The 11,686-nt window shown below is 37.8% G+C and overlaps 2 protein-coding genes across 2 annotated transcripts; both read right to left on the reverse strand.

The window, feature by feature from the left end:
* Nucleotides 1-333: 333 nt before the first annotated feature.
* Nucleotides 334-2,787, reverse strand: LOC135617829 (MICOS complex subunit MIC10-like). The gene is made up of 3 exons (XM_065118481.1): nt 2,541-2,787; nt 1,700-1,842; nt 334-511 (listed from the first exon to the last, which is right to left on the reverse strand). The coding sequence occupies exons 1-3, from the start codon at nt 2,713-2,715 to the stop codon at nt 500-502; spliced, it is 330 nt and encodes a 109-aa protein (XP_064974553.1). The 5' UTR covers nt 2,716-2,787; the 3' UTR covers nt 334-499.
* A 708-nt stretch (nt 2,788-3,495) lies between these two features.
* Nucleotides 3,496-7,844, reverse strand: LOC135585846 (adenylate kinase, chloroplastic-like). Its single transcript, XM_065118479.1, has 7 exons — nt 7,458-7,844; nt 7,047-7,145; nt 6,352-6,480; nt 6,131-6,265; nt 5,317-5,463; nt 5,069-5,143; nt 3,496-3,801 (listed from the first exon to the last, which is right to left on the reverse strand). Exons 1-7 carry the CDS (start codon nt 7,827-7,829, stop codon nt 3,682-3,684), a joined length of 1,077 nt encoding a protein of 358 aa, XP_064974551.1. The 5' UTR covers nt 7,830-7,844; the 3' UTR covers nt 3,496-3,681.
* Between the last annotated feature and the right edge of the window lie 3,842 nt (nt 7,845-11,686).

Genomic DNA, 11,686 nt, shown 5'->3' on the forward strand with positions numbered 1-11,686 from the left:
AGAAATGGGAGCGGCACTTAATATTCAAATTTTCATTTAAAATCAGCCGTTAATATATAAGTTCAGATAACAAACCTGAATCAAATTGAAATTATTGGGCAGGATCCTAATTTTGGACCCCAAAACACCCTTAGGTGGATCGGGTAACAAACTTTAATGTAAGATCCTATCAACACTAAGGGATCGGAGCTCGACCGTGTGCCGTTGATGGCTCAAGTAGTAACCAGAGACTTGGAGCCTATCGAATTTACTATGCTGAACAACCAAGGGTTTCTGATCACAGTACTGGAGGATTTCTTCTTTGTTTTCTTTGGGTGCACTCATCAGAGGAACTTCTCTAAAACACATTATATATTGAAAGTAAATAGTTTAAAGGGGCTTGTTTTATTTCGTATCAAAGATCAAACCAAAAGCAACAACCAAAGCCACAAGAAAGCCTTAACGCAAGACAAAAGGTCTTTCCAGGTAACATCGAAGAATTCCTCAACCATAGTGTTCTTTACTTCTCCTCCTGTCAAGAAAAATAAATTAAGTACCAGAGCATTAGCAAGCTAGATAGAAAAATGTATCAATAGTTTACACACTGCAGAAAGATTCAGATAATGATGTTGATCAAATGACAGGCAAGAGCATACAAGCAAACATTTTGTATGGTTAAAATTTATGACTACATTGTGGAGGTTGCTACCTTGTGAATGACCAAGCGAACAACATAATAAATGCATCATAACATGCCAGGAACTTATTCAACAGAACACCAGTAGGTCCTTGTTAGCATGGTCATGACAATTTATAACATGGTCACACATTATATTCGGATTTCAAGCAGGCTGGCCATCGAGCAGTGGGGAATACTGTGATACACCGATTTAGCCTAAGGCTAGATAGACCTACTGTTATTAACTTGGGCTTAATAACTTTTTGGTTCACATGGTTCAAATCTACGAGTCAATGGATCAGTTTTCTCATGAGACCAACTTGTGATGATTCTTGTTTGATCATAGCCCACTTCTAACTAAGACCAAGCTGATTTAGACCTCTTTTAGGATATTTTCGTTGATTCTAGTATATTCTAGTGAGTTTTGATTGACTCAACAGACCTAGTAGTTTTTGGTCAATTCTGAATGATACAAATTAACATACACCAAACTTGATCAAACTCAGCAAGACCAATTTCAACCAACTCTACTCTAACAGTTTATTTAGTTGTACCAATAATCTGATCTCAATCTCAATTTTTCATCGTCAATCCCCAATTGATTATATGATCTACCAAATCTTGAAAACTGATTCCAATCACAGTTCCAGTGTTAAACCCAAATTTATGTGATCTACCAAAAGGTAAGAGTACTTGATGTGGGTACATATGACTGGACTGTAAAAGTGGGGAAGAAATAAAGTTCACATCGCCATCTGTAAGTCATAAGAAAGCTCTTATCATGTAAGAATTATGTTTTAATAATATAAACTTAGTTCCTTTCTGCAACATGAAGTGTAGCTTCATGGTAACCATATGCAACTAATAGAAGATAGGGTTACACCAAAAAAGCAAATGTTCACTATTCAACTAATGGGTGGTACCATCCTTCATCCATAAAATTAACCAGAGATATCAAGAAAATAACTAACTAAAGTAGGTTATGGCAGATTCAGCCACAGGCTAATATTACAAATGCACAAGGAATAAAATACAACATACTTGAGAAAGAGAAGGGAAAGGCGAAATCCTCTGTGGCCGCTTTGGTGAAGAACCATTGAGAATGTAAGAACATTCAGTATATGCAGCTCCAATTCCAACACCAGCACCAAAAGCTACAGATGCCCATCGTGTAGTTCGACTCCCTAAGGTGGTAATATTGCAAGAAAGAAAACATCATTAAGCAAAAATATCAGACGAATTAAAGAAAGTCAAACAATTAACCAGAATATGTAATATACTCAATAGTTGTTAGCACCTAACTTAATTTCTCTTATTTAGTTATTTCCCTTAGAATTACTAGTTAGCTTGCTGATATGAATGCTGACAAAATATTTCGTTTAATTTTCTACAGAATTCTTAAACCTTCTAAGAATTTGTAAACAGTTGAACACTTCTCCTATCACATAGCATAGCCGAATTTTCCCAATGAGAAATAAATGATCAAAAGAAGTAGCCCTCGCCCATCAAATTCCAATCAATGCTGCAAATGTCACAAGAAACCACAATATTTTGTTATGGAACCCCTATCCATCATAATCACGTGTATTATAGAAATATCAAAGGAAGGTTCTATTCAACAAATCCTAATCTCAAATGAACGCATACACGAAAGACCTGAACAAATGGATGAACCAAGAGATTCTAAAACAGAACCAAGAAAGGATCTGGCCAATAAATTCAGTGCCAAAGTATAGATTAAGAGAACACAGGTCAACTGAAAGCAATAACATTTAACCAAATCTAACATCTGCATCCAAAAGATGATCAAAGCACCACTTTAAACCAAAAAGATCATATAGGGCTCAGCGACAGGGAGAGAGATCGAGGTGCGAAGGCTCACGGAAGAAGAGAAGGGCGGCCGAGGCACCAGCGACGGAGGAGTAGACGAGGCGGCGGATGGAGAGGTCGAGGCAGGCGTCCAACTTCGGATCCAAGTCGTAGCGCCGAAGCGAAGGTGCATCCTTCTTCTCACTGACGCTGACACTGCCGCCTCCTCCTGCGGCCTCTTCAGCCATCGCTGATGCCAGAGCAAAGAAAAGGGGGAAGGTAGGGTTTACAGATCGGTGAGGATCAAAATAAGGAGACGAGAAAGCAAAGAGGTATCGGGTGGGATCAATACAATCCGAATCCGAATCCAATATGGAAATAAGAGGTCCGGAACATGGATACCATCGTAGAAATCGGGTAAGATCAACATACGACCCGAGTCCGAGCTCAAGAAAGAACGAAAGGTTCCGAATGTGGATCCAATAGAAGGGAAGAACAAAAAGTGTAGAGATCGGGTTGGGACAAAGTGAGACCAGAGAGAGCTCCAAGGCTTTTCTTATCGGGTCGGATCCAACATGAGGAGAGCGAAGAGAAGCAATGAACAGCTTTTGTCATTTAACTCTCCTCATCAATATTAGTTGTCCTCAAAGCCGAGTCGACAAATCTTGCTGAAGCCGGCCTCCGCCACCGTTCCTGCTCCATAGATACATAGCCAACAACAAAAGATATGACAGTCAAACGTTTACAAGTAGATAGACTAGTAAACAAATCCAAGAAAACCAATCAATAGCTCACCGGTAAGACACATGATCGACACTTCAACGGCACATGAACAAAATACATCGACACATCACTGTCATGTGAATAATATAGCATTGACATTCAGATGACGCGAAGAAGCTGATCCGATCGGAGGAAGCTGGTCTCCACCGCTGTTCCTACTCCCTCGATACAAGGTCGACAAAAGATTTCACAGTCAATGTTTACGAAAAGATAACATTAGTAAGAGGATGCCTCAACAGAAAGACTTGTTTGCTTCAAAGATGCCAATGCACATGAATGATCTCATTGTGTTTCAATTCAAAAAGATATCGGATGAGTCGAAAAATACAAAAGAATTCTGCAAAAGCTTTCTTTTAGAGGATACACGAGTTTAATACAGACTTACAACAGTAAACAGTAATGCCTCTTTCCTCAACTGTTTGTTTGCATATCTAATGGGTTACACCAGCAGCCATGGATGCAGAACTACTTGTTGGTTTCTTATCGATCACTGAAGACAATGCCTTGTCTATTTCAGCAAACACATCTTCCTTGACAACACTTCCATTTATCTGCAGTAACACCCAAAACCTGATGTCAAGTATGCTGCATTCATCAAACACAATAGCAACCAATTGATGCCACATATCGTGCTTAGGCACAGTAAAGATCTATCTAAATTGACTTGCTCTGAGTTTGAAAAGTAATTCACATCCACCAAAATATATGACAAAGCAGCATATCTTGCACTTCAATTGGGAACACTGGCAACCGAAAGAGTTAAGATAATGCCATTTATGGCCTCCAAAATTATGCAAAAGGTCAGTGTAAAAAGGCAAGATAAACAATTACATAAATGCAAGTGTTTAAAGTGACTATGAAAAAACCGGTTTCAAAAAACATTAAAGTAGCCCCAAGGCCCCCAACAAGCGGTTCTACAATTTTGTTCAATAAATTTAAACTGAGCTCAAGCAGAAGCTCAAGGCAGTAAATACATCTTAATAGGGTAACATGAGGCACTGGCCCTGCTAATTTACTGAAGCAGATTGGTTTACATATTAAATCCACTTTTGCCATGGAAGTCATGTTTCAGAGTTGCATGAATCGCAATCATTATTCTCCAGCCTAGCCAGAATGGAGACCACATACATCTAGAACTGAGGTAGTTTAAGACAATATACACATCCGATCATTAAGATGCCTTGGTGCAGCAACATATCAGTTATCACTGTGCTTAAAGCACCTCCAGACATGTCGAAGGGGTAATCCCATATATTTGGCCACTTTTCAATTATTGACACATCTCACACCAAATATAGCAAGATATGGAGCCTTGGGCAACCAATTTCAGAGACCTTTTAATACACCAACTAGGAATAATAGACCAGAGAATAGGTAGTGTATTTATTAAACCAGCCATGGATACCATGCTTCCTGCATAAAATGTTTCTTGAAATTAGAAATTTCACTTATTAACTACCCTTTTGCTTTTTCTCTTTTCAAAAGGTGGCGTGACTATATTAGTTTATCATCTATTTGATCAATAAAGCAAATAAATATAGTGTAAGAGACAGGAATCAATTTGAACATCATGTCTAAATTGTTTGATTGTATTACAATCATCCCTTTAGAATTGGTTGCCCAGTTGAATGTATGACTTGCTTTATTTCAACAGCAACAGATAATAAATCGTAACTGATTAGAGTTGGCTCCATACAAATTACAGATAATAAATCGTAACTGAGTAAGAGAGCAAAGCAGGAGGGCATGTGCATACAAATTCAAGTGTCCACTGTGCCTACTTGATTGAATAAATGATGAATCAAGAAAGTGAAATACCCTGACTGTAATGTCTTCATACGTTGCAAGTACAGCTTCAACATTCTGGTGATGAGTCTGCAATCTCAACTTTACCTATATTTACAAAAAGGATTATAAAAAATGCTATGGATTAGAGATCCGTCCCAAAATTGAATTATTTGACAACTGAAATCACATGAACTAATGTAAGTACTGATGAGAGATGAAAATTTTGAACTTCAGAAGAAGCTCCAGGAATCCAACCAAAGATATTCTCAGTAAAATACCTTCTCTTCAGTATCATCAAAACGCTGTGTAAGCCTTGCAGCAATTTCTTCATTCTCAGGTGGAGAGTACTTTAGGTGGTATATTTTTCCAGTAACAGGATCAAGCCTTCTGCCAACCACTCGCTCGACAAGGTCTTCTTCAGAAACCTGTGTTAAGTAGATGTTATGCATTTTATCCCTCTGATTGACCAATGAAACTTAAAGTTATAATAAGAAAACTGTATTAGGGGCTGATAGAAAAGATGAGACACTCAGATATATTTCTCATTTGAAAGGATACGTTTGGAATTTTCTTTTTCTTACTCTCTCCTGAATCCAAACTGCAGGAGTGAATATCAAAACGCAGGTCAGCAAAAGTATTTCATATAAACCTTGGAATTTTTTCGTATGACATAACCAAAGTGAATAAGGCTCCATCAATCTCACATCATTTATGTAAACAATCTTGAAATTTTTGAGCATTACCTAATCTAAACAAACTTAAAATGAAGAAATTTTAGATGGATAGAACCTCATGTTAGAATGTCCTTGAAAACCAGGTTCAATTCAGAAGCAACCTAGGCAAGACAAAGAAAATTAACTCTCATGCAACCCTAACAATCCTCGGTATTTTAATCTTTAATCAAAAGAAACATGAATATGGAGCATTCGAAACTTCATGGGATAACAATAGAACACTCTTTCCTAGGAATGAGGATTCTTTGTTTTTTGGTGCTCTGTTGCAGGTAAGATGTCAACAAGGAGGGATATACAGTAGAAATCTATATGCAGTTAACAAAGTAAAAAATATACATCAGTAAGGAGGAATTCTCACTTCCAAAAGAATAAAAATGTCAGGCCGGATTCCAAGATCTTCTAAAGCTTTTGCTTGTGAGAAACTTCTTGGGTATCCATCTAAAAGCCAACCATTTTCTTGAGCATCTGGTTGGAGAAGGCGTTCTTTCACCATCTGTTATCAACAATACCACAACAGTGGCCTTAAGAGTCACATTACTAGAAAAAAAATGGCACAGGATCCAGTGACCAGTTGCATACCATGACAACAATTTCATCAGGGACTAACATCCCTTTCTCCATGTACTCTTTGGCAAGCTTCCCCTTTTCAGTCCCAGATGCAATTTCTGCCCTAAGCAAATCCCCTGCAGCTATATGAACCAACCCATACTGCATATGCAAGCATTACCTGCATCAATCTACTTCTCTTTGCATGCAGTTCAAAAGCATAGGACTAGACTCATCATTGGAGAAAGGGGCCACGAAGTATTTAATAAAATCTAGTTCAAGAGTATTCTAAAAAAAAAAAGAAATAGTGTTTAAGAAGATTGCTTAATTTTAGCGAAAGTTATAATCAAAGCAATTGAAAGATGACCTTTAGAAACAAATGAACAAATGAATTTTAAACAGCATAACATCTATATTGCAAAATAGAAATAACGATAACTGAAGAAAAGTAATCAAAACAGACATGGACTCAAAAAAAACTACACAGGCAACAGTTCTTAAAACAATATGCTACGCAATGCCATGAATGAGACGTCATAATCTACTTATAACAACAAATATCTGTAAGATGGACGCTGCCAGCCTTTAATTTGTCATACGTGTTGCATGATTCCAGCGTATGTTTCTACTACTATGCATTCGAGCGGATACTTACTAACTTCTGCGTAGACAAGTAGTAAGCTGTAAAGAGAAATCAGCGGTACTGAAAGCTAGAATCTTGCACCTACCTTCTTCTTGATGAGCTCGCATTGTGTTCCCTTCCCAGATGCAGGAGCTCCGGATATCATAACCTTCAAGGGCTCCTCAGTTTTCACGGCCGCTACAATCTGAACACAAATTTAACAAAATATAGGAGAGCATATTATCAGGAAAAGAAATATCTTCGATCGACCCCAAAACAAATCATATGAAGATCCTATCTTTTTCCCTCAGAGACGACGCATATGGATCCGGAGTAGAATAATTATCCCTAATTTTTAATTAGATACCCCATCTTTTTTGTCCCTGACAAATCATGCACATCCAACGGAGTAAAAATGAAATCGAAATTTGGTGCCAAATCCTAAAGAACGCACTGTTGACGTCAAAACCAATCCGAAACATTCAGGATCAAACAAATTCAAATCTCGAGTACAGACCGTGGCTGACTGCTCCGCGACGGCTGACGGATTCCGCAGTGGCCGTGAGGAAAAACGGCGACCCTTGTTGATTCGGCAACGGAGAGCTGTTCTCGATGTCTCCAAGGACTGGGAGAAGATGACGGCTCTGACCGAATTGGGCGTGGGAGGTGAGAGAGCCGGGGGAGGACCGGGCTTTGCAGCTTGTGTAGCCGTCACGGAGGGGAGTGCCAAAGAAGCCATGGTCTCTCCGCCCTCCTCTTCGGCGCACAGGAGACGAATCGGGGGGATGCCGACGGTGAAGTGCTGCTCACCATAAATTGCTGCCCGGACTTCACCGTGACGAATCTCACCGTACAATTTGAACAGGAGATTTGTGCAAAATATTGACATCTTTGATGAAAATATTGATGGTGTTGATTCTTTCCCATCAATGCCGCAATAACGCAGTTGATATGATTGAAATTAGTTTATTGGACAGAGTAATAGATTTCATGTTCGAAGTCACGCATGAACACCATATATATTATTTCATATAATAAAAATATTTTTTTAAAAAAAAATATTTATCTGATTAAGTTGCCGAATCTATTTATCTGACAACTTAGTCAGATAAATATTTTTAAAAATGTTTTTAAAAAATAATTGATGAAATAATTATTAATTGAATTGTCTCATCAATTAATAAGATCATAGATTTATTTTTATAAAAAATAAAATAGAGTGAATTTTTAAAAAAAATCAATAATTACCTAATAACTATCATAATTATGAGATGAACCATGATGGTTATTAGTTATCAATTATTTTTTAATTATTTATTTTTTTATAAATAGACATGATGTTTACAAATGGCTTCTTCCTAATGTCATAATGCACTAACTAGAATGCGTAAATTAGTTGACTATAATTTCAACTGAATGGATTAAAAATTAATTATCTCTTTAAACTCAGTAGTCAAAAGAGATAATTAATTTACCTTTTTTGTTATTTCGTTGGGCTTATCTATCCAATCAATTATCTACTTTAGTAGTTTGATATCTCATTTTGGATATAGAGGTTCAATAGAGTTGATGTAGTCCTTTTAAAGTAATGAAACTTTCTTTCCTCAACTTACAATACACATATCTTGAATATATATATATATATATATATATATATATATATATATATATATATATATATATATATATATATATTACAACTAATGCGAAAGACATGAGAGACCCTGATTTGATCCTGAGGGATGTCTCAAGAGTAAAACTTATTTAAGTTCATAATGTACTATGCCCTTGACAACACCACTCATTCTGTTATAACGAGGAGATAGGTTCCATCTCGAACAACCTCGATGACTCGATTTGGCTCTTTCCAGTTTCTCACTAGCTTATCTAAGGATCTAGTTGAGTCGTTAACTTTAGCTTTCTAAAGCACTAGGTTCCTAGTCCAACTCTCCGAGGGCGAATACCTCGGTTATGCAGTTTGGCTACAGCTTTCTTGTATCTCAGCTCCCTTATATGTGTTTTTGCTCTGACTTAGTCGATTAGGTCAAATCTAACTCGAAGTCCTTTTTCAGAGATTTTCTCATTAAAATTCTCAACCTAATGTGTTGGAAAGACTATCTCGAATGACAAGACAACCTCAATGCTAAAGGCTAAGCTGAATGATAATTCTCTCGACCCGATTTTAGGTGTCATCCGGGAGGCCCACAAGATACTTGGTAGCTTATCTATCCAAGTATCTTTTGCTCTAATGACCTGCTTCTTTAACATTTTGAGAATGGTTCGGTTGGTGACCTTGACGAGATCATTAGTATGAAGATGAGCTACTGAGCTAAACCTTAGTTGAACTCCATAGGATTGACAAAACTCTTTGAATTTCATATTATTGAATTAAATTTTATTATTAGTGATGATAATTATCAGAATTCTAAAATAGGTGATGATGTTCTTCCATACGAATCCCTCAACTTATTTCTTAGTGATCGATGCCAATAGCTTAGCCTCCACCCATTTTATAAGATAGTCAACTCCAATGATAAGAAATCTCTGTTTGCTTGAGGCTGGTGGAAATGGTCCATAGATGTTCATACTACATTGGGTGAAGGGTCATCTGCAATTGATCGAACTTAAAAAGATTATCGATTAATATTGTTTCTGTGCAAACTTTTAGCACCTATTACATCTTTGGGCATAGCCTATTGCATCCTTGTGTAGCATCGACCATTAGAACTATTGTCGAAGTACTTTGAAGGCGATGGTTCATCCACTAATGTGCTCCTCACAAATACTCTTATGCACCTCGACAAACACCCTTTTGGCCTATTATGATATTAGACATTTGAGGAATGATTGACTAAAAGACCTATGATATAGGCGATCATTAGTTATGCAATATCATGCTTGATGATGTTTGACTCTTCGGGCCGATGTAAGGTTTCTCGGGAGCATTCTTTTTTTATAACGTAGGATCTTGTCCATCAAGCTCAGCTCTTCCTCGACTATAGTCACATTATGCTTCTTAATAGTTCAGATTGGCAACGTCTCAACCAATGGCTGGCCATCCTTTAAGGCCTAGGTCAATGCTAATCTAGTAAATGCATCGGTATAGGCGTTCTCTTCATGGGGGACCTATACCATATTAAGTTGGGAGAAGCTATGAGTTAATTTATATACCTTGATGGGGAACTTTATCATGGTTGTATCTCGAGCTTCATAGTTTTCTTTCACTTAGTTCACTATTATGTATAAGTCGTTGAATACCATCAAGTCCTAGACTTAAAGCCCCTGAACAAGTCAAAGCCTCAGGAGAAGTGACTCGAACTTAGATTTATTGTTAGAGATTTTGAACCTAACCCAAAAAGCTTGCTTGTACACTTGTTTGTTTGAGCCTTTCAAGATGAGCCTGATATTGCCTTTATTCAAGGTGGCGAGACTATCCACAAATAGCATGCATGCGGGGTGGGGTGTGATTGTTGACCTCAAGCGATGGAGTTAATTATGAGATGAAGTATGCCAACACTCGGTCCTTTATAGCAATCCTCGAAATATATCAGTTGTCGAACTCCTTCAGCTCTATTGACTACCTTAGTAGATGACCCAATATATTGAACCGAGAGAGAACTTATATGTGTGTTTGGTCGGTGATCATGTGCACAATATGTGCTTGAAAATAGGGGTAGAGCTTTCTTGTTACCAAGACTAACAAAAAAATATGAACCTCTTGATAGGGGGTATTGTTCTTCGGGTCCGCTCAAAATATGACTGATATAGTAGATAGACTTCTAAGCACCCAAGACATCCCATACTAACACCAAGTTAATAGCTAGGTTGATGGCAATGAGGTAGGCTTAGAGTTTCACTTGAGATAGAGGAGGTGAGCTGTGACAACTAAGCGAGGTGGTCCTTCAACCTTTCGAAAGCCTCCTGACACTCCTTAGTCTATAGGAAAACTTTTAGGTTCTTTAATACCCGAAAGAAAGGTAGACACATATCACTAGATTGGGATAAGAATCAACTGACTGCTACTATCCGACTCGTTAACTATTAGACTTCTCTAATCGATTGAGGTGGGCACATCTCTGATGACTCGGTAGCAATATATACCTTAGTCAGTGATAAAGGAAGTGTGTTCCTGATCCCCCGGTGTCATTCTGATTTAGTTATACATCGAGAATACATAAGTGACAGTGAGGAGTTCATGACCTGAGGTAGCATCAACCAACTGATCAATCCAAGAAAGGGATAGTTGTCCTTCGAGCATGCCTTGTTGAGATCAGTATAGTCAATACACATTCTCCAATTTTCATTAGACTTTTTTAGAAGTACAATAGTGGTGAGCCATTTGGGGTACTATAACTTGGGAATAAATTCTACTCCTAATAGCTTGCCTATCTCATCATTAATTATTTGTTAATAGTCATGAGCAAACTTGCGAGGCTATTGCTTCACCGGTTGTACCTCAAGAGAAATGTTCATTTGATATTGAGCTACATTATGGTTGATTCCTGACATGTCTCTAAGTAATCATTGAGGACGAGAGACTCGATTATTGAATAGATATCTCATCCCTAGGGATAAGAGACTCGAGTCATTGAATAGACATTAGTATCGCATCGATTTTTACATCAAGATGGATGCATCTATATGTGGAAAGGGTGCCTGTTGCACCCCTTAGGTGAAAGTATTACGGGTCGAGGGCAAAGCCTGCTCTCTTAAGCATTCGTTGAGATGATCGATGGTTGGACGTTT

Source organism: Musa acuminata, chromosome BXJ2-7 (genome assembly GCF_036884655.1).
Source record: "Musa acuminata AAA Group cultivar baxijiao chromosome BXJ2-7, Cavendish_Baxijiao_AAA, whole genome shotgun sequence".
Lineage (NCBI taxonomy): Eukaryota > Viridiplantae > Streptophyta > Magnoliopsida > Zingiberales > Musaceae > Musa > Musa acuminata.